A 24,302-nucleotide genomic window follows, 5' to 3' on the forward strand; every position below is an offset into this window, starting at 1 on the left:
GAGGAAATACAATCCTTTCTGAGCTGGAAACTTGGTTCTTCTGATATCATTCAGCTATCAGAAGCTTGTATTCTTGTAGCCTTATTTTGATAAAAATTGATCTCTTATTGCTGGACAGCCTCATCAGTCCACATAGTCAAGGGATCAACTCTCAACATATGATCTGCATCATTTTCCCCAGCAGGATGCTGGGGAGAGGAAGGGGAGCACTGAAGTCCCTGCTAGAACTTACCAAGTTCAAAGTGATTTGCATTGGTTAGGAATTCTGGCAGGTAGAAGAATTCAGGGATGAGTTCCCTGACATCACTCATGTTGTCCTTTGATGCTGATTCCCATGTGCTCTTGACACTGTGAAACATCCTGTCAGCAACATCAAAACTCCCACCCTGTGAAATGGAGACAGACAGAAAGCCTGCAGTGTGAATAATCTGTTAAATAAGAAGCAGATACAGAATCCTAACAAACTTTGCAATAATAACCCTATCACATATTTGATTAGGTGATATCTCAAGATCTGTCCCAACTCTATTTACTGATCTTTTATTAGGGACTGTCTTAGACCTAACTTGTAGATATGTAGGCTGAGAATACCATGAAGCTTGGAGTCTTAGCATAGCTTTCAGTAACACAAGGCAAGCAGAAATAATCATGGGCAACTAGAGGATATCAGCATACCCATAACTAATGCTTCTTAGGGCAATTAATTCCTTTCTCCCCAAAGTGATTTGCAAGCAGTAGACACAACTTCAGTGCTTTCACTTCAGTTATGACCCAAACAGTTACGAACAATTATACACGAGAAAAAACTTTGGGAAGGTGGGGTACCACTGAAATAACATTCATCAGATACAGCCAAAGAGGAAAGGCACAGTGGGCAGGAACCTGCAGGGACTGTTCATTCCTTATGGGATAGAGGGGCAGCATAAAGAGGGGAAGAAAGGAAGAACATCTGGGTCCCAAGCAGAATTGTTGTGTAAGGAAGGAGAAACAAACTACCTCACATCCTGAGAGCATTTAAACACATTCAGTTTAATGAGAGTCAAACACTAGACAAAAGCAGCCTTAGTAGCAGAGGACATAATTCTGAAGCAAGGCCTCAAGAAGAGTGAAAATAAATAACTAACTCAGTGAACGAAGCCTATATGCCTTACATTGGAACCATACATGATTTTCTAATGGGATTGCAGATACTGTAGGCATTTGTGAAAATCCAGGTTTACTTTTACATAAGGATTCCTACAGTAAGCATGAAAGGATTTATTTTAACTTAAATTTTCTACAATAATGAAAATAACCAAATCAGGGTTTGTTTTGGAGATCATCTGAACGAGTTTGTCAGAAAGAACAAGCTGTTTCAGGAAATAGCTGACTTTTTAACAGTTTATGTGACAGAACCAAATTGTTTCTTAATACCTAGTTCAGGTTCTGGCAGCAATATAGTTGCCCAGCTGCTGCATGCTCCCAAGCTAATATAGGTACTTCTCATTGGGGTTAACTAATTTGAATTATACATCATCGGACATAACACTACATCTCACTCTCAGGGCTCAAGAGAGATTGACAGAGGTAGAACAAGTATCTTTAAATAGTTCTGCAGTGCAGTGAAAATGTATGGATGACTGTTTATCCTCAACCATTCAATCCTCGAAGCCATTTCACTGGGCAAAAAGAATAAGCGACTGAGATTGCAGAATGAAGACACTAAAACCCAGAGCTGGTGCAAGAGTAAACCTGTTCATGAATGTGAGATGCAGTCAGATTCTGTCTGTGTCTGACTTCTCGGGAAAATCTGATATCTTTTAGTTAGTTTTCTCTCTGCTTGTAGACTGTCGCATGTGCCAGATGAGGAGGATGCTGTCCTGCACAACAGTCAGCTGAAGCTTTGATTTGCAATGTATTAAATAGAAAAATAACATATAAGGATCCTCATGCTGTATGGATGGGATCCCACTCCCATGGACCAAATGAACCATGTACAGCAGTTGCCAGATTGGTTTCTGACAGTAAGAAGCACCGCCTTTTTGACTCCCCAAGTACCTGCATACTTACCATGCAACTCCTTTGGACCTGCAAACTCTGCTAAATCTGCAAACTGCAAGTCAAGAAATAACTTTTGCAGTATCTTTTGTTAGGCAGAAACTACCCTCATGGACAATCTATCAAAACACAGGAGGCAATAAACCCTAAGTTCTGAAGCCATATCTCTTTGCTTGTCTTTTGAAATAGACTCTCACCACAAGTCAACATATATTCCAGATGGAAAGACTCGTCCCTGTTTCCCTTGAAGTGAATTCTGATCTGGCTTTTGGTTCAGCCTCATTTCTAAATGACAGCATAGTTCTGCTGTATCACCTTGTCCTTCTTCCTTATACCACTGACAACTGTGAAGCCTTCCCACACCCACTCAAGGGATTGAGTAAGAAAGTGGCTAATCGCATGAGTAAGCCTAGCTGGAGTTAATCTGATGCACAAGGTCATCTTGTTCTTGATCATTATTAGGCAGGGACCCTTGGAGTCAAATTCAAACTGAAATTAAAACAGAGTAGAAGAAGGACTATAAATAAATCAACAGCTAACAAGTATCTCATTGAAGCATATTAAAGGGCTTTGTATATTTAATCTGCACACAGCACGCTGTGTCTGGTGGTGATTGATGCTTTTTCATCTTTTTTTGCAGCTTTTATGAGAGCTGATGGTAATCTCCTGAGAAACAATATGATTTGTAATAAAAAGATTACCTGTATTAAATAAAAATAATATATACATAGGAAATGCTGTTAGCGCGACAAATCTGGTTAAAGATATTACCACCATGAAAAAATGTGATTTTTTCCCTGGCTGTCTAATTCATTTTAGGGAAAAGTAATATCTTTAAAACTTAAGCCTGTATTATTTATAAAGGAAGCAATAACTGATTTTCCCATTTCCTATATTAATAAATTTATTTGCATATATTTATATCAGAATTAATGAGTTTTCTCTCTCTACGAATGCAAAAACTGCACTGAAAGGGAAAAAGAGTATCAAGAGTTGCTTTATGCCTTTAGATTGCAAGCCAACACAAACTGTCACGGCTTTTCTGAAACATATCTCTGTTTTCTTTCCTTTCAGTAGAGGCCTAACACTGTCATCAGAAATACTATCAAAATATGCTTTTTAAAACTAGAGTTCAGTGGGGTATATACAAAACAACTAGCCAAAGTGATCTCTAGGGAGAAGTTAGAACTTCTCATGCTTATAACCCTAAGTATCACTGATACTTGGTGGTGTTTTAAACCCAAAGACCTCAAAGTGTTTCTAAGAGATAATTGTGAAGGTGCAGTCTTACCACATGCCCAGAGATGCTAAGAAGCAATTACCTTCAGACAGTGCTTAAATGACTGCTCAAGAGTCAGCACACAATGAAGAGTAAGAACCCTATTCTCTGTAAGTAGCTATGAGAGGTAAATGCCAGGAAAGATCAGCCTGCTAGCTGAAATGCAACACCAGTGGGATAAGAATATAAGGGCCAAAAAAAAAAAAAGCCAAGCTGAATCAAAAGCAAATCTCACTAACTATTGAGGCCACGGAGTTCTGGAATTCCTTTCCAACAGAGACACTAAACACAGAAATCTTTGCTGCTTTTTGTCATACTGAGACCAATTCCTGAAAGGATTGCAGGAACTGCAATTGCACTTGACTAAGGTGAAGTATAAGGTACCCTTTAGCAGCTGCCTGACAAGCCAGTTTTTCACCCATTCCAGTACAATAATGCAAAGCACATACATACTTTTCTCCAGAGTCAGATCTCAATACACTTATATGAAACATGAGATAATGTTTTGTAAACTCCTGTACAGCTCCCTTACTAGAAGCAAAGCTTCCTCACTGCCTTCTTCTGTGGTCACGTGCAAATCTTGCAAAACAGGATGTTACGCCAACACCAATTTCTCATCAGGTGTGCACCCAAATTGTCGCACTTCCTTGTGCATTCAGACTGGCAGTTTGCAGTTATAAGCATTGCTTTTCCACTTTTTAAGATGCTGAGAAGCCTTCACAGCTCCCAGCTCAGCACCCTTTTAAGGTCTTAAATTTGGGAGTACTCCTTTTCCAACCTGCTCTTGCCTTGATAATACAATTCTTAGGTCTCACAGTTAGCAATTCCTATGCCACTATAGGACCAGTCACCTGGGGGAACTGACAGGAATGAGCTCAGCTGAACATGCAACAACATAAGAGCAAAGGAATGAGAATGGAAAAAGTTCAACAGTTTCAGTGGATCCATATCTATACAAAATTGAGTGCTTCAGTTCTCAGCAGCCTTTGAGGATAACTATCCCCACAATAAACACTGGTTACCTGCTAATCACACATAATCACAGCCGTAAAGCAGCTACTCAGACTGGGAACTTGTTAGGCATGAAGTGTGCCAGTGAGATACAGCAGCCTTTGTTGTTTACAACAAGAAATAACTGCTCCACAGTCATTCATGACTGCAGCTAACATATGGCTCACAGAGTGTGATGGTAACTATTGCCTCAGGTGGTTCGCTAACCCATCAGCTACTGCTGGTAACAGCCAATATCATAGCGCTTATTACTTAATTAGCACAGCGCTTTATTTGTATTAGTTCATTAAAAGAAAAAAATAAAGACCAGCACAACAGCAAAGCACTTAGAAAGCTGCAGGAGGCATGGCCAGCCCTTATCATACATACAGAAGTCTGAGTGCAGAATGTTCTGGTCTTGTTGTCTCACATTGCTCCATAAGGATAGGTACATCTCAGCAAGACACTCCTTAAAAAATACACTTTTAAGGATCTGTCCTCCTGGCAGACTGTGCTATAACACAACACATATTACAGAAATAAGGGGAACAACTGTCTGATAAAGCCCTCGCCTGTGTTTGTGCATCATCAACTGCCTGCTGAAGGGAGCAATCAGGAAATTTGGTGCCACTCTATGCTGACCAGCTGGGAAAGGCAAGGTCAAAGTTCATTTTCGATGAAATTAAATTTCATGGTGAGTGCTTTTGGCACCATAAAACAGTGTCAAGTTCAAAACAAGCTAAAATAAAATATTCCTTTCAGAGCAGTGGATGTAGCCTCACTTCACTTCTCTATCTGTCAGGGAGCTGATCCCATGATCGCTATCATTCCCCACCCACTAGAACTTGTGCATCCTCAAATGGCCCAGGAATGCTCTTTATGCCACCACAGCCAACCTCAAGTTCTTGCCCATAGCTGCCTTAATGTATGGACACTTGATTTTAGAATACCTACCATGAAAGTCTCACGTGCCCCACAGTCAGAAGCTTATGTTTAGACAGATAGTAAAACATTGTCTAAGTGATTATGTGCCTCAGCTCTCGCAAAAGGCATTGCAGGCCAAAACGTAAATAAACCTTCTCACGTTGAAGAAAACAAGATTATCAGGCATCAATCATGCTCCCATGAAGACATTTTAACTGAATTCAACAGACATAGCTGAGAGCCCTTGCTGAGCCCAGAGTCCACAGAAAATGTCAAAAGAATTAGTCCCCCTACACTACACAGCCACTATAATCTGTTACATGGTTCATACTGAGGTGTAGTATTGAAGCTATCTTGCCCCCTTACCTGCAGAGAACAGAACGTCTGGGTAAATGGCTCAATTCGGACCAGGTAAGATGCCACTATAATTGCTGATGAGTAGTGAGTACAGTAATGGCACTGTGCTGACAAGTCTCCTGGAAATTGGACAGAAATCATGTTCCAGTGCAAAATATCACTAAGTCAAGCCCATAGCATCCAGTTACCATAGCACAACTAAATAGGTAGCAGCTTTGTAAAGCAGATAATGTTCAAGGATTTGTAAGCAAAAGAACACTTTGCATATTTGCATTTAATAGGGACAGTTACTACCATCTCCGTATGTTCTTTTTTTGCCTTCCACATTTCATTTTCTGAAAAATAAGGCCTTTTACTTTCCAGACCATCCCTTTCCCCATTAGTGCCAGAAAAAGTCTTGATCTCCACAGTTCAACAGCCTCAACATTCTGTTTCCTTTTCTTAAAGTAGCTGTTAGCTAAGCTGCATGCAGCAGTCTTCTATGTGTAGCTTAGCTAACAAATAAGACTAATGTGTTCAGCTTGGCTAACAGCACAGTCTTTTCCAGGGAATATTGCTTTTTGCTGTAGCCTCTTTTCCTGCCCAAGGGAAGCAGAGAGAATGCAGCAGTAAGAGGCACATAAGGCAGTAGTTGCAGGAGTAATGTCTATTCAAATCCTCAACCAGCTTGTATCCAGAAGTGAGAGGATCACCTCAACATGGTGCTTCCCTTAGCCACAGTTCTGGAAAGTTTTGGGTGACATTTTCCAAGGGATTCATGAGCATCTCTAAAGGCCTGAGGGCCTGAAGCCTCTGCTGTCTGTTAATGTCCTAAACCACTCACCCTCACTCTTCTCCACCTCATTGTAGCGCTGGATGAACTTGCGTTTCCTCTCCACAGTCTGTGCTCCCATGGGCTTTGATAGGTCCCGAAACGTATGAGGATTAGTAAGGTTTAGTATCTGAAAAGCAAAACCAGCAAAGATGTAGATTTTTAGAGTCTTAGACATCATGTTTAGCTCAGTGACATTGGATAATAGCACAGCTGCATTGGAAGTTTCACCTGTACAAGAAGGTCACAGATTCATTTCTAAAACTCCCATCTCCAGAACTGGGATGGCACTTGGAAAGAGCAGCAGCATGTGTCACTGGAAGATGCACAAGGAGCTTCACAAATGATCCGGCAGGTTGCAAATTGCTGTCAAGGCGTTTTTCTCCAAAGCACCTTATCAGGGGTCACAGAAACCCGTCCCAGCCTGTGTGCTGAGCCAATGCAGCCTTTCCTTAACTAAGTTTGTATTTAACAGATGTTCATACACCTTTCTGAGGCAGAACATGATTCCTCAGCATGCTGATTTGAAGATAAGGCTATTTTATGAAGAATCTTGGGTGGCATGGTTTAGTGTGGAGTGTCCCTGCCCATGGCAGGGGGGTTGGAACTAGATGATCTTAAGGTCCTTTCCAACCCTAAATATTCTATGATTCTATGATTCTATGATTCTATGATTTCAAATTAACTATCTCAAATTTCGAACCCTTGGTCTAGGCCCCTCTGCTTCAGCGGCATCATTCAACAAACGTTCATACAGATGCTGTCACAGAAAGCACAGAAAGCTGCAGCAAGCACTGACCTCGGAATGATAGTCAGCGAGGACCCATGGAAACACAGGATACTGCATGTAATCATTGTAGCTGCGGCCAGCCAATGTGTTCAGGTACATGAGGTAATCAAAGTTGCTGATCTCCCTTTTCTGCCAGAGAAAAGAAACAAGTATTAAGATCTCCTAACACCACCCCTGAACACCATGCTTCAAAGGTACCCTCAGAGCCCTGTGGTTCCCAGGTCCACCAGGACAAGAATTATAAATAGTGTAATTAGTCATCCATTGCCATTCAGATTGGCACAATATCTCTTATACAAAAATCTACTCAATTGAATCTGTCCTTATTCTGGCTCTTCCTCAGACAGGCCATTTGCATTTGTCTATAATCATGCAGCGCTTTTATGCTGCATTTGCATAACAGAGCACTTTTTCCCAATTTAAAAGTGGGCTAAATGCATGTAGTCTGCATATTGGAAAATCCTGGACAACTGCCTATACAGAAAAGGCTGCACTAAGTGCTACATATAAAAAATAAGGTATAGATTTCTTCAGTGTTTCTTGAGTTACCAAGATCAGGGGTACAGGAAAGTAAATGCATCTCTCAGCTCAGTAAAACGTGGGAAAACAAGAGATGCATTGATTTAGATGTACAAATGATCTGTGAAGTCATTCAACTAGGTGTCTGTCTTTGGTCTCAGTTTAAAAATGTGCATAAAATCACACTTAATCTGCCAGACAGTAGCACCATGTTTCACAGCAGGAGGAGCAAAACCTCTGCAATAACCAGATGTAAATACTCTGCTCCTCTTGCCAATAACCTCACCTCCAGCAGCGAAACAAAAGCTTAGGCCTTGAAGTACATACATAAACACACACACGTATCTGTGTGAGGACATACAGACAGGTGCTGAAATTCTTTGCCCAACCATGTGCAGCCAAGATTTAGCTTACCTGCCACTTCTGGAGCATTGTCTTTTCCCCTCCTGAGTGCTTCCTGTATGGAACAAGCATTCAATTGAAACAGCGTGCTTCAGAACAGCAAGAGAAAGTCAAAACTAACATCTGTGCTCCCTATTTCCCTTGCTCTCATCCCACAGAAATGAGAGAACATCAAGACTAGAAGAATATTGAGGTTTTATCAGAGACCAAATAATTCCAAAACCAAAAGGTCATCAGTTAGGTTAGTGCTGCACAATCAAATTTTGTTACTGCTTTCATTAGGAAGAAAGGCTCTGCCTGATGAACAGGGACGGTGTAGCTTCAGATAGCTGATGAATTTATCACTCCTATGACATGCTGACTCTCCTACTTGCCAATCTGCTCTTGAACGAAGTGCCACTTTAAGTATGATATTTAGTAAAGGAAAAAGAAGGAAGTAGGGTGGCGGTGCTAAGAATGGATTCTTTTTGCCTTAAGATACCACTGTGAACTGCGGTGGTAGTGCCACATAGTAAACTGCAAGAATTCAGAAGCTGACTCACAGGCAGAGAATGCCTCTGCAGCAGAGGCAGACGGACAGATGGGAACAGCAACCTCCTCAGCTGTTCTGAGCTAAGCCACACTGTTAATCAGTCTGCTCCCAGTCTCATCTCATTGTAGATCTAGAGTGCTAGTGACAGGTACCATTAAGGCTGTCTGTTTCTATTCTGAAGCCTGACTCTCAAAGGCTCATGCTTTTCTGAAGCATTCTAAAAATACTGGCTTGAAGACAGAAGTGTCTCAGTCTCCATATCAATGATGTTTTTTTGCACACAGCACTTTGAAACAAATATAGTCCTTAAAAAGAGGGCTGCCATTTCTGTATTTTTTAAAAGTAATGGAGTAAATGTGGGGTTTTTTTCACTTTCTTAGTTCTCAAAATGCAACTTTTTACTACAAGTTTAAACAAATAACCAAACGAGCTGAAGGCTGGTTCTAAACAGGGGAAATAATTTGAAAATATGAAAGGGTTAAAGGTTCTGAGCAAACAAAAGTCACATTTCACCTCCACTGGACTAGAAGGTGTATCAGTAACTGGACTTGCTCTTGTCAATTCCTAGAGACCAAACTGAGACAAGTGACAGCTTCTGGATTGTCATGACTTAACCCCAGGTGGCAATTAAGCCCCACACAGCTGCTCTCTCACTCCCTTCACTGTGAGATGAGGAAGAGAATCAGAAGAGTAAAAATGAGAAAACTCATGGGTTGAGATAAAAGACTGTTTAACAGGTAAAGCAAAAGCTGTGCACACAAGCAAAGCAGAACAAGGAGTTAGTTCACTACTTCCTGTTGGCAGGCAGGTGTTCAGCCATCTCCAGGAAAGCAGGTCTCCATCACATACGACAGTTACTTGAGAAGAAAAACATTATCATTGCAAACATCCTCCCTTCCTCTTCCTTCCCCAGCTTTATAGGCTGAGGATATGTAATATGGCATGGTATATTCCTTCGGTCAGCTGGGGTCAGCTATCCTGGCTGTGTTCCCTCCCAGCTCCCTGTGCACCCCCAGCCTACTCACTGGTGGGGTGGATAAGAAGCAGAAAAGGCCTTGACTGTGTGTAAGCACTGCTCAGCAATAAAACACCCTTGGGTTATTAACAGTGTTCAGTACAAATCTAAACCGTAGCTCCATACCAGCTACTATGAAGAAAATTAATTCTATCCCAACCAAAACCAGCAAATGGATTAAAGAAACTTCTGATCTGCCAAAGTAAACAGGGTTACTGATGTGATATGATATAACTGGTGGTGGGAGATGCTTTTCCCTTTGAATGTATATTTTTAAACTAATTCTAAGGTGGCAGCCAGAGGCAGGACTACCAAATTCCTGAAGTGAAGGAAATCAATTCAGCCATAGATTATAAAACTGCTACAGGAATAACTAACTGTTACTTTGCACTCTTGTGCTCTGTATTGGATCACACTAGAAACCCACAGAAAAGGTAGGTTTAAAGCAGCCTCAAAGATCTAAATAAAACACCAGAATCGTCTATGATCATTACAGTTTTATTGAATTTGCAGTAGTAAATTCTTGCAAACAACCTCTCAAGTTTATGACTCATTATTTTACTGCTTATTCAGTCCTGGACCAGTTAATAGTGTACATAAAAGAAAAACATTAGCATTTACTCAACACAGTATTTTATTCCTTGCTTAGGCACTCTCTTCAGAGAAAAGCATGTATCTGAGGGAAGTATTTTACATAGCCTAAGTAATAACCTATTCCGTGAACAAACATGAAACCCAGGACCAATTCTAGCACATGGTCTACAACTCTTAAGCTTTGTTTAGTTCTTCTGCTCAGCATATGAAGCTATCATAGGTTTCACAGAGCTTTGCCCCACTGCCCTGTCTAAGGTTTCCAACAGATATTTAGAACTCAAAGAGTATATCTCAAAGGGATAGAACAGGATCAGGATTCCTGACATTGCTTTGTGTGTGTTTTGGATTAGGGCGTTTGTCACCAAAGTTAGGTTTGTCATCAAGTTAGGTTCTTCCCTTTCCACAAGGGCAGACTGGCTAACTAGAACCACTCAGGTTTATTTTGGATTTACAGCTGAGTTAGGAAGCAGGGGATAATGTAATGTACAAGTCTGCTCAATACATCAGTCCTCCAACCTTCAAAGTGGGAGCATTATAAAATACTATACAAAGGACTAAGCTGGGCAAGTCTGTGTGTATAGCATGCAAATATACATATGCTGACTCGTGGGTGCCATGACCTTCTAGTGGAACTCTTGCTCTGCATGTCACAAGCCCTAAACAGTTAATAAGGACTCTACAACGGTCAAAACAATCCTCCAATTGGACTTTGGAAGCCAACTGAAAGATGCTGACAACTTCACTATGACATGAAAACAGGCAAGGCTAAATGTAGTCACTCCACTGTAAGAGCTACCCTTCTGGGTCTCAGGGGACAAGGCAGGATGCTCCCTTCAACTCCCCAGAGATCTAGAATTCTATATTCTCCCTTGTTGACTCACAAGGGCTCAGAATGTGAATCACATTACAGGCAGCTCAAGCCTGTTCCTCCCTTCCCTGTGGTAATCCATCAGCATTCCTCCTGCCAACACCTCTCTAGCCAGCACAGCAAAGCTCAAAGTAGATCAACTGCAGCTAATCAACCACAGTATGTGCATTTAAAAATAAATAGATAATAAAAGGCTGGTTTGAAAAAGAAACAAAAGTGCTTTATAAATGTAAATAACTAAACTTCAAGAGGGGGTGAAGTTATGTGACGTTAAGAGGTGTGCCTGTATAGCTATCCATATCTAAATCCACAAGGTATTCATAGGGCACCAGCAGAATTTAAGCATGATGTGTACTAATGATGATCCACCTTTGGCTACACTATACATAAGTGATTTATTAATCCCTCTTCCATTAACATCAGACTATGATCTCACTCCTGTGATAGCCAGTGCTCTTAATTTGCTAGACAGGTGGACCTCAATGCATTTGGAGATTCACTGCAGATGAAATAATCTCAAAGGATAAGATTTTTGCCCCCTTTGAAATTAATACTAAAATCTCAATAAACTTAAAGGGTTCTTAGACTTCACAAAGCTGCTTTCATTTTCTTTTTGTCTCCCATCCTCCAGACTTCTTAAGTCTGCAAAACAGTGCCAAGGCTCTCCTAACCCACTTCTCTTAAATAATCTTTGCAATTACCAAAAATACTATAAGGAAAATCCCCCTCCTGGTAAGCCACAAAGTAGGTCCAAATCCTACTATAAAAAGAGGAAGAAAGAGAACAAAAGCAATGTCAGCTTTCCCCATGAAACAATCAAGTCTCCATCAGACTCAGAAAAGTGATAGGTTACATTACTTTATTCTAAAGGTACAGACAGTGTCCTCCTTGTTTGAGTGTACCAGTCTACCTTCTAGATATTCTGACTCTGTGCTCAAAGAATAGAGCAATATAATAAAAAAATTATAAACAAGTATAATATTAAAGCAGAGCTCCTTGAAGTAAGATGTCTTGAAGGGGCTAGGGAAGGAGAAAGGATTCTCCCTCTTCTATGGAACACTGTTTGCACCATGTATACTCACAGGCTTAAACTAGAAAAAGGGATAACATTTCCACTGCAGAAATGCTGCATTCAGACATACTTCAGATTGTGAAGAAAAACATCAGGTAAATTCAATTAATTCACTGAGGTGAGCAGAATGCAATCTGCATCCCAGAATCAGGCAAGCAAGTCAACATTGTCAGTTTCTTGATGCCAATAATATCTGTGATCCATTATCAGCAAGAGAGGGATCTCAACGTTGCATCTCCTGTGAACAATATCTACCACGAAACACACAGCTACTTCTCTTCCATAGTTCTTTTTTCCAGATACTATTTTGAGATTATTGCAACCAATTACTAAAAAGTTTGAGCTTGGTAGCCCTAGTTATAGAGAGAAATTCCAGCAAATTTACATGCTACAAAGGGAAACTGTTGTACCAGCTGCACTTTTGAAGGGTCACAGACAAAGGAATATAAACTGCAGCTCTTATCCTCTCTGCTGCGCCACTGAATAAACCTTTCCTTCTGTGTCCATATCTATCTGATCTGGCACGTGCCAAGGGTGGTATCACAAATGTTGTGAGTTTTAGCACACACATACAAATATCTCACACTGTGTTATAGCCAACTAAAATGAAATATCCAAACGACTAAAATGCACAGTTAAGACGATGGTAGAATCTGATGAACAGCTTCTAACGAGGTCCAGATGTTTTTTCTTTCTGCATAGTTTGAAATCTAACATTTCCAGGCACTGCATGTCATTCAGTTCTTTTCCCTCCAGCTTGAACTTGCATGCTGGAACCAAACATTATGCTGACGATCTCCAAGGACTTAGCATTGTTGTTGCTTAGGAACGGAAGTTTCACGGGCTGTGGCAGAATAATTGAATAGAAAGACTCTGGAGTGGGGGAAGTCCTTTTTGCCACTCCTCCTCCCTCTGCACACTCACACACACAAGTTTCTTGAAGGGCTGCCATTTTCCATCAAGGAAGTGTGATTCGGAATTTGCAGGACTGCAAAAAGGCGATTGTCCTGTGCTCTCTGCTCACGTGTTTACTTACAGACTGAAAGATTGATTCATGACTCAGAGAAGAGTTGGCAGAGGAGAACTGCACAGTAACGAAGGTTCATCCTACACTACTGAAAAAGCCCCAAGGAGCTTGTGACATCTATACGTCATTTTGTAAGTCTACCTAGCTGCTAGCCGGTAAGATCTTATGCAGGGGGCAGTCTGGCAGAATTGTAAAAATGAAACTATATTTTTATTAACTCTTGGTGGGCCTTGGTTTTATAAGTGACCTTGAACTGTGTGATAGCTCTGAAGTGATCTAGAAAAGTAAGAAAAATAAGGAAGAAAACCTCTTTTTTCCTATTTGCTCATGGCAAGATTTAGTCTAAGCCTCCCTTTTAGCAAGAGATTGCATTTTATATAGTCAGTGGATTAATCTCTCTTCCACAACAGGTTGTATCCAACAACAAAGAAATGGTAAGAGGCTTGTAAGCAGGGAAATAAAAACCTACTGTAGCTGGAACTGAGTTGGTTCATGCAAAATCATTTACTATACGAATGTTGGTTTTAAGTTTTGTATGAAAGTACCAATAGGCCAGGCTGGACAGGGCTTTGAGCGGCGTGGTTGGAACTAGAAAATATTTAAAGTTCCTTCCAACCCAAAACATTCTATGCCCCTACAATTTCCACAGAGCTATTCTATGGGTGAATTACGTAACCTCACTGCTTTCCTGCCCACAGAGAGGTGCAGAGCATGTGTAGTCCTGTTGGACTCAGCAAACCTGCTCTGTAATACACAGGCTTTCAGGAGGAAAGACAGAGAAAACTTTTCTCACAGACTAGTTCAAGATGAGACTAAAATGGCTCCGTGCAGCTTTGAGTGCAGTGAAGTAGGAAGCAGGAACCTATGAGAGGAAAAGAACAGGCACAGAGGTGTGTCGTGGTTTAAGCCCCGGCTGTAAATTAGAACCACGCAGTCTACTTCCCCTCCCAACCCCCCCCAGAGGGATGGGGAGAAGAATCGAAAGAATGTAACTCCCACGGGTTGAGATAAGAACAGTCCAGTAACTAAGGTATAACACAAATCACTCCTGCTGCCACCAATAATAATAATGATAAGGGAAATAACAAGGGAAGAGAATACGATACCGCCCACCGGAAAAAAAAGAGCCCGACTGAAAAGAGGACGTGCTCTTCCGGGTAGCTCCCAGTTACATCCCTCGGCATGACGTGCTGTGGTATGGAATACCTCTTTGGCTAGTTTGGGTCAGGTGTCCTGTCCCTGCTTCCTCCCAGCTTCTCCTCCTCCCTGGCAGAGCATGAGACTCACAAAGTCCTTGGACAGTCTAAACATCGGTGTTATCAGCTCTGTTCCCAGGCCGAAAGTCAAAACCACAGCACTGCAACAGCTACTAAGAAGGAGAAAAACTGACTGCTACTGCTGAACCCAGGACAGTATCCACCCCTTATTCCATACCATTCACGTCATGCTCAGATCCCACATTTTCCATATACCCTCACTCTCATCTCATGCACTGTTATCTTAGTGCATGGACCAATTCCTATAAAGCTACTGAGTCCATTCGGTCCATGATGTTGGGCTCCATCTCTTGTAACAGTCTTTCAGGGCAGGAGAGGCTGTGTGCAGTGTTGGATCGTTGCCTGCTGATGCTGATCATTCCTTTACTGTAGAACTCGTCCGGTTCTATCAAAGTTCATTCTCTGTTGGGATGATGGTTGGAGGGAAGTCAAGGCCAGTCGCTGGTGCCCTGCAGACTTCTAGTTGATGGCTATAGCAGGCAACAGCGTACAATTGAGTTCATTGTCTGTTTTCCCCTAAAATCAAATCCCTTTGAGGTACGCATCAGACTTCCCCATCTTCCTGCATTACCCACCAAGTATATCCAGGTCCCTGAGCAAAAGCAATCCCACGAGTGGGTTTGCCTTTACCTGAAGCAGGAATAACCCAGACTGTCTTCCCCAGCAAATTCTTCATGTGCACCACAGGAACTTTGTCCCCCTCTACAATACGTAAAAGGTCTGACTGTGCTGGGCCAGCCCTGTTGGCAGATCCTCTGGTGTTGACCAACCAGGTGGCCTTTGGTAAGTGTGTATCCCAATGCTTGAAAGTTCCCCCACCCATTGCTCTCAGTGTAGTGTTTAACAGCCCATTGTACCGTTCGATTTTCCCAGAGGCTGGTGCATGGTAGGGGATGTGATATACCCACTCAATGCCATGCTCTTTGGCCCAAGTGTCTATAAGGTTATTCCGGAAATGAGTCCCATTGTCTGATTCAATTCTTTCTGGGGTGCCATGTCTCCACAAAATCTGGTTCTCAAGGCCCAGGATAGTGTTCCGGGCAGTGGCATGGGGCACAGCGTATGTTTCCAGCCATCCGGTGGTTGCTTCCACCATGGTAAGCACATGGCGCTTGCCTTGGCGGGTTGGTGGGAGTGTGATATAATCAATCTGCCAGGCCTCCCCATATTTATACTTCAGCCATCGTCCTCCATACCAAAGAGGCTTTAACCGTTTGGCTTGTTTAATTGCAGCACATGTTTCACACTCATGAATAACCTGGGCAATAGTGTCCATTGTTAAATCCACCCCTCGATCACGGGCCCATCTATATGTTGCATCTCTGCCCTGATGGCCTGAAGTGTCATGGGCCCACCGGGCCAAAAATAATTCACCTTTATGTTGCCAATCTAAGTCCATCTGAGCCACTTCAATCTTAGCAGCTTTATCCACTTGTTGGTTGTTCTGGTGTTCCTCAGTGGCCCGACTCTTGGGTACATGGGCGTCTACATGGCGTACCTTCACCACCAGGTTCTGCACCCGGGCAGCGATATCTTGCCACAGTGCAGCAGCCCAGATGGGTTTACCTCTGCGTTGCCAGTTGCTCTGCTTCCATTGCTGCAACCACCCCCACAGGGCATTTGCCACCATCCATGAGTCAGTATAGAGATAAAGTACTGGCTACTTTTCTCGTTCAGCAATGTCCAGGGCCAGCTGGATGGCTTTCACCTCAGCAAACTGACTCGATTCACCCTCTCCTTCAGCAGTTTCTGCAACTTGTCATTGAGGACTCCATATGGCTGCCTTCCATCTCCGATGCTTTCCCACAATATAGCAGGACCCATCAGTAAACAAGGCATACTGCTTTTCATTTTCTGATAGTTTATTATATGGTGGAGCCTCTTCAGCACGCATCACCTCCTCCTCTGGTGACATTCCAAAATCTTTGCCCTCTGGCCAGTCCATGATGACTTCTAGAATGCCTGGATGACTGGGATTTCCTATTCGAGCTCCTTGTGTAATTAGTGCAGCCCATTTACTCCATGTCGCATCAGTTGCATGATGTGTAGAGGAGACCCTGCCTTTGAACATCCAGCCCAGCACGGGCAACCGGGCTGCCAGGAGGAGCTGTGCTTCAGTGCCAATCACCTCCGAAGCAGCTCGAACCCCTTCATAGGCTGCCAGTATCTCTTTCTCAGTTGGGGTATAGCTGGCCTCAGATCCTTTGTATCCCCGACTCCAAAAGCCAAGGGGTCGACCTCGAGTCTCCCCTGGAGCTTTCTGCCAGAGGCTCCAGGTAGGACCATTCTCCCCAGCTGCGGTGTATGGTACATTTTTTACATCTGGCCCAGTCCGGACTGGTCCAAGGGCTACTGCATGAACTATCTCACGTTTAATTTGCTCAAAGGCTTGTTGTTGCTCAGGGCCCCATTTAAAATCGTTCTTCTTCCGGGTCACATGATAGAGAGGGCTTACAATCGAACTGTAATTTGGGATGTGCATTCTCCAGAACCCCACAGCACCCAAGAAAGCTTGTGTTTCTTTCTCATTAGTTGGTGGCGACATTGCTGTTATTTTGTTGATAACATCTGTAGGGATCTGGCGACGTCCATCTTGCCATTTTATTCCCAAAAATTGAATCTCCTGTGCAGGTCCCTTGACCTTACTCCGTTTTATGGCAAAACCAGCTTTCAGCAGGATTTGGATTATTTTCGTCCCTTTCTCAAAAACTTCTTCCGCTGCATCGCCCCACTCGATAATGTCATCAATGTATTGCAGGTGTTCTGGAGCTTGCCCCTGTTCCAGTGCATTCTGGATCAGTCCATGGCAGATGGTAGGGCTGTGTTTCCACCCCTGGGGCAGTCGGTTCCAAGTGTACTGGACGCCCCTCCAAGTAAAAGCAAACTGTGGCCTGCACTCTGCTGCCAAAGGAATTGAGAAGAATGCATTGGCAATATCAATCGTGGCATACCACTTGGCTGCCTTTGACTATGTTTCTTTGACTTACTTTGACTACTTCAGTATGAACAAGTTCATACTGAAGTTCTAGCAGGTCCGGTACGGCAGCACTCAATGGTGGTGTGACTTCATTCAGGCCACGATAGTCTACTGTTAGTCTCCACTCTCCGTTAGACTTTTGCACTGGCCATATGGGGCTATTAAAGGGTGAGCGGGTCCTGCTGATCACCCCCTGACTCTCCAGACTACGGATCAGCTTACGGATGGGAATCAGGGAGTCTCGGTTGGTGTGATACTGCCGCCAGTGCACTGTTGTGGTTGCGATTGGCACTTGTTGTTCTTCGACCTTCAGCAACCCCACAACAGAAGGATCCTCTGAGAGACCAGGCAAGGTGGACAGCTGCTCATTTTCCTCAGTCTCCAAAGCAGCAATACCAAAAGCCCATCAGTATCCTTTTGGGTCTTTGAAGTACCCTCTCCTGAGGTAATCTATGCCGAGGATGCATGGAGCCTCTGGACCAGTCACAATGGGGTGCTTTTGCCATTTCCTCCCAGTCAGGCTGATCTCAGCCTCCAGTACAGTCAATTCTTGGGATCCTCCTGTCACTCCAGAGATATAGATGGGTTCCACCCCTTGACAGCTTGACGGCATCAGGGTACACTGTGCACCAGTATCTACGAGAGCTTTATACTTCTGTGGGACTGATGTGCCAGGCCATCTGACCCACACAGTCCAGTAAATCCGATTGTCTCCTACCTCCACCTGGCTGGAAGCAGAGCCCCTCTAACAGTCATCACAACGTTGGACACCTAAGTCGTGTTGAAAGGGATTATTCTTCGTTATCACAGGAGCTGGAGTAAAATCAGCTCTTCCGCTCCATCTAGGAACCTGCTCACCAGAGACTGAAGCCGCAGCTCTCATGGGATGATTAGTCTTGACCCTTGTTCCTATTTTCAATTCATGCACCCGTTCCTCCAAAGCTGAAGTAGGTTTTCCATCCCACTTCGTCCTGCCTTCTCCATGATCCCGCAGGTAAAACCATAGGGTGGCCCGTGGTGTTTGCCTTCTATATCTTCTGTCTCGAACAATAGGACATCTTTTGTTAACAGCTGAGACGTGTGTTGGTACACGTGAGGAGCTGGATAAATCAGATAGATCGTCCCTCAATTGTTTGACATCCTGGGACAGTTTTTCCACAGCTGAGATGATGGAAGGGGTGAGATTGTCTTCGAACTCTCGGGGTTTATGAATCATTTCATCCGCTGTTGGTGGTACTATGTCATTCCAGGTTACTGTTGCCAATGAATGGGCATATGATGACGGTGCATTCCGTGTAAGTTTTCGCCACATGGGTCATGTACATTCGACTTCATCTGGGTCTATGGGTATATCTCCGTTATTCGGTTTGATGTGATAGATCATCTCTACGATGGCTGATTCCCTCAGAGACTGGATGCCTTTGTCTAAAGTAGTCCACTTGGCCGAACGACTCATAACATCATCCTTGTATGGAAACCTTTCTTTCACAGCTGCCAAGAGCCGCCTCCAAAGACTGAGAGACTTTTCTCTCTTGCAATTGCTTTGTCAATTCCCCCTTCTTTAGCAAGTGATCCCAGCTGCTTGGCTTCCGTACCTTCTAGTTTGTGACCATCAGCCCCATTGTCCCAACATCGGAGCAACCAGGTGATGATGTGCTCCCCTGGGTGACGGGTAAAATCTTTTCGCATATTCCGTAGCTCGGTTGAGGTCTGAGGTCGAGAAGTCACCTCTTCTTCTTCGTCATGTGATGATGACTCCTGATCAGATGGTGGCCCGGGTGGTGAATACATTGTTTCTTCATCTTGCTTCACCCTTCTTGCCTCTTTTTTGCTTTTTCTCTTGCGTAGAGGGGCAATCGATATTGGTACGAATTGGTCCTCTGGTTTAGCTGCAGTCATTATGACTGTGGTTTGACTTGTCGCTGGGGGTGGTGTAGCTGCTGTGCTTGTCGCTGGGGTAGCTTCGCTGTCTGTTGCAGTCGAAGTTTGAGTAGTGGCTGTACTTGTCGCTAGGGGTGGTGTAGCTGCTGTGCTCGGAGCTGGAGTAGCTGCGCTGTCTGTTGCTTCCCCCTCAGATTCAGGGACATTTTTTTCCTTTTGAAGGTGCTGGATAGTGTTGAACAAGGCCCGGTAAGCATAGGCCAAGCCCCAGCACGTTGACATGATTTGTCCCTCTCTGGTATGACCAGGATGACAACACACCTCATTTAAGTGTTTTACTAATTCTTCTGGATTTTGCACTTGTTCGGTGGTGAAGTTCCAAAACACTGGAGGGGCTCACTGACCTAGATACTTGCCCATACTATCCCACACACCCTGCCACTCATGGCTGTCCAGCCTCGGGGAAAATCTCTCGGTCCCCCTATATTGTCGTCTACCCCAGACAAGGCCCAAACCCGACTCTGCTTAACTCTTGAGATCAGACGTAATGGTTGTGGACAAAACACACTCTGTATGCGTGCCAACATGGTGACCCCCATCACAATCAGCAAACAGGTCTCAACAATATTAAAAGGCCATTCAAAAACTTCAAAACTCTCAAACGATGCTGTAAACAGTCTGGGAGGGGCACTGGGAGGGTAAAAGAATGTCTCCTTCATAGGTTGACCACCCAGGAAGGAGAAAAAAGATGTACAGTTGCTAAACACTTGTATTATATACTTCCCAAAGTATAAAGGTGGTGACCACACTGGGAACATAAGCCAGATCAGTTTCATGATCAATTTTTCTATTGTATTACAAGTCATTACCATAAAATACAATGAGACAATAACCTTAGCCCAAGCCCCACACTTGAAAAACACTAACACAGCGAATACCGGCTCTAAGTAAGCTACGGCATATTGAGACTGTGAGATCAAAAACAACAACTTTGAGAGCCAATAAATCAGCATTGTGACGAGTGACTATTAATCCAAAACACTGAATGCTTATCACAAAAACGATTAGACACACTCCGGTCAGATCTGTCGTTATCTCAACACTTCGTGCGCCACGTTGGGTTCCAAAAAGAACTGTCGTGGTTTAAGCCCCGGCTGTAAATTAGAACCACGCAGTCTACTTCCCCCCCCAACCCCCCCCCAGAGGGATGGGGAGAAGAATCGAAAGAATGTAACTCCCACGGGTTGAGATAAAAACAGTCCAGTAACTAAGGTATAACACAAATCACTCCTGCTGCCACCAATAATAATAATGATAAGAGAAATGACAAGGGAAGAGAATACGATACCGCCCACCGGAAAAAAAAGAGCCCGACCGAAAAGAGGACGTGCCCTTCCGGGTACCTCCCAGTTACATCCCTCGGCATGACGTGCTGTGGTATGGAATACCTCTTTGGTTAGTTTGGGTCAGGTGTCCTGTCCCTGCTTCTTCCCAGCTTCTCCTCCTCCCTGGCAGAGCATGAGACTCACAAAGTCCTTGGACAGTCTAAACATCGGTGTTATCAGCTCTGTTCCCAGGCCGAAAGTCAAAACCACAGCACTGCAACAGCTACTAAGAAGGAGAAAAACTGACTGCTACTGCTGAACCCAGGACAAGGTGGAGATCCTGAAACACCCAGTGTCACAGGCAGAAGGCTTGCTCTGCTCCTACCAGCCTGTCCTGGGTTCAGCAGTAGCAGTCATTTTTCTCCTTCTTAGTAGCTGGTTCAGTGCTGTGGTTTTACTTTCGCCTGGGAACAATGCTGATAACACCGATGTTTTTCGTTGTTGCTCAGTAATGTTTACCCTGACCAAGGACTGTCTGAGTCTCATGCTCTGCCAGGGAGGAGGGGAAGCCGGGAGGAAGCAGAGACAGGACACCTAACCCAAACTAACTAAAGAGGTATTCCATACCACAGCACGTCATGCCCACTATATAAACTGGGGGCAGTTACCCAGGAGGGTTAGATCACTGCTTGGTCGGGCTTCGTATCGGTCAGTGGGTGGTGAGTGGTTGTATTCTCTCCCCTTGTTATTTCTCTTATCATCATTATTATTATTGGTGGTAGCAGCAGTGATTTGTGTTATACCTTAGTTACTGGACTGTTCTTATCTCAACCCGTGGGAGTTACATTCTTTTGATTCTCCACCCCATCCCTCCGGGAGCGGGGGCGGGGGGAGTAGATGGGAGGGGGAAGTGAGCGAGTGGCTGCGCGGCTGACTGAGCTTAAGCCACGACACAGCCCTATACTGAGAAAAGAAGAAAGGTTCAGGTAGAAGATACGCATCACCAGGGTCCAAATCTGTATTCTTCTAGGATTGGATCTCCCTCTTAAAACAGACTTAAGCTGCAATCAGTCATGATTGGGCCCTGTGCAAGTGCTTGAGTGCAGTTAAGGAGTAATCTCCAATCCTCCTTTGCCTCAGAGACACACTGACAGTCTTAGCCGTTATGCTCAAAGTCTATTCTGTTCCTGCACCTCCCAGCAACACAGAGCACGACAGACGGCATGACACATTTTCTACTTATTTCTGTATCAGTTCAGCTTCAAAGGTTTGTGCCTGTGAAACACTCCTAAAGCTCTGGGGTTAGCCCTGGGCTTTCAACAGCCCAATCCAGACCAAAGATTTTACCAAGTGCAGATAAAACAGGAAAGCATTTTCTAGTTAAGATCCTCTTTAGCAAGACCTTATATCACATAGAAATGCACCACCACTGGGCAAAGTCTTGCCAGCAACTCAGAAGGTGAACCTGACAGTGGGGTGAGGGTATAAAGCAAATAAGAGAGTTCTCTCTTTCCATCATTTCTTAGGTAGTAGGGCAACACATGTACTATTCCAGGAGATGCACTGTGAGCATGAGATTGAACAGGCATAAGTAACATTTACAGCAAGGAGGGCTCCTGTGATTCCTGAATTTTTATTATCAGTGGCTACAGAACTGGAGCCCTCTTATACAGAGCTAAAGAAAATGACACATGGCTAAGTAAGCTCCATTATTTCCAGCTACAGCCCTGTGAAACATTGATAATTTGTTTCTAAGCATGCAGAGACAGGAGAGCTATTCACATCCCTGTCAAGTTGTCTGGTGCACTGCGGTGTTTCTGCAGACTTCCAATTCCAATCCCTATCTTTGGGATAGCAAATCACCTTTTTCTAAGTTTGAAACATGGCTCCAACTTTTAACTGAAAGGAAATAGCATTTGGAAAGCATGAACACTCCCTAGGGACTCATGTTTTCCTGATCAGTGCATCTTAGAGGTCCACAGCAGGATTTTAAAAAAATCCGACTAAAGGAGGCACTTAATCTCTGATGTCTGGGCATTATCCAGCACATCATACAAAGGCATCTATCTTCAGGAAAATTGCGCCTATCTGCCTGTTTGGACTTCTTAAAAATCTGAAAGGTCCGATTTCAAACTTCGTAACAATTTGGCAAAGGCTACTGACAGAGTAGAACCTTCACCCAAAAGGTTAAACTCTACTGTTACTCCTGAAAAGCCTGCGGTACTCAACCTTGTACACCAGGCTCCCTCTAGTGCTCCTAGGCCTGCGCAGCACGGAGGGACACCCACGCTGGGAACCAGCATTAGCAGACAGCTGCAGAACAGGCTGACTTTTTGGCTAGCTGGCATTCTTCAGAAAAGAACAGGTTTGAATCAGTGTTTCCCCCTTGGATTTTAAACGAAAAGTAATAGAAAAAATTGTTAGGAGCTGAGCAAAATGTTTTCTTTCTGAGAGTTTTAAAGATGTTTTAAAAAGTGTTTTAAAATAAATTCAAATTTTTAATAATAACAATTAAAAAATTCCCTTGAGGCTCCCTTTCATATTTTTAAAGACAAACTTGTCTGGAAAGCTTCACTGATCAAAATGTTTTGGTCAACTCATCCAACACAAAAACAGACAAAGAGAAAGCTGGACCAGGTCACAAGATTCACATCAATTGCAGGAAGCAGAAACTCTCTTTCCATCATGAAGAAATGCAAGGAAGCTACCCTGCAGATCTTTTTCTGAAGCGTGGTAGTCACTCTCTGTGCACTGGTAAGAGACTTACGGTATCCTGTATCAGCAGTAGGGCTCTGGCATTTCCCATGCAGCTGAACTTCATTGCAGAATTGCCAAGCCAGAATATTGCATCAAAACCTTAAAATTAGTGAACTGTGATAAAAAACCCTGTTGTTTTAATCTTTAGAAACTCCTACCCACTCCTGGGCAAATTATTTAAATTAACATCAACAAAGGTAAAAAAAGTGCTTGATTTTTCACTGTAGAGTGCTTCAGTTACCAGTCTATACTATAGAAAGAATAGAATTAGTATTGCCACAGGAACACTCTAAGGCTAAATACAGCAAAGAGTGAGAGGGCTTCAGATACATGGCCCTGTAAGTACTAGTGAGAGACAGAAATGTGGGAGTGACAGACATAGAAAGATTTAACTGTGTTTAAATATTTTTGTATAAAATAACAAAGATTCAATTTGGAAACATAACCTTAGGGCAAGACTGACCCCACTGTGCTGCTTCCAGGATTTTCTAAAACATATATCTCATTACAGAGCTCCTGGGAGGTTGAGTGCTGGCAGGCAACCCCCTTGCTTATGCATTACTTTGCGTCATTGCATATGATTGAAAAGGAGCTGAAATGCCTTAGTTGTAGCCTGAATTCCCCCTTCATGTATTTGCACATGATTAATGAGTAGCCAAAAAGCCTCAAGGGTTTGTAGTGAAGCCTTTCTAATAAGGAAATGTATTGTTGACAAATCCACATTTTGTCCTAAACAACCATTCATCAAAGTTGTGATTTGAGTCTTATCTCAATTAAATGCCAGCGCGCCAGTACCATCCTGAGATTAGCCAGCTGTAACCCATGCTCCTTTCTGTGTTCTTGTTGAGAGGGACATTGTCATCCATTT

At 43.4% G+C, this 24,302-nt stretch overlaps 1 protein-coding gene across 1 annotated transcript in view; it reads right to left on the bottom strand.

Moving 5' to 3' along the window:
- WDFY4 (WDFY family member 4) overlaps window positions 1-24,302 on the bottom strand; it is a gene marked incomplete at both ends in the record, with an annotated part of 143,876 nt that overhangs the window by 21,334 nt on the left and 98,240 nt on the right. Inside the window, 5 exons of the mRNA XM_080620258.1 lie at window positions 233-386; window positions 5,597-5,706; window positions 6,411-6,528; window positions 7,198-7,317; window positions 8,122-8,164. Coding sequence (XP_080476384.1) covers window positions 233-386; window positions 5,597-5,706; window positions 6,411-6,528; window positions 7,198-7,317; window positions 8,122-8,164 — 545 coding nt within the window. The remainder of the gene's footprint in view (window positions 1-232; window positions 387-5,596; window positions 5,707-6,410; window positions 6,529-7,197; window positions 7,318-8,121; window positions 8,165-24,302) is intronic.

Source organism: Psittacula echo (assembly GCF_963264785.1).
Source record: "Psittacula echo genome assembly, chromosome: 6".
NCBI classification, from domain to species: domain Eukaryota; kingdom Metazoa; phylum Chordata; class Aves; order Psittaciformes; family Psittacidae; genus Psittacula; species Psittacula echo.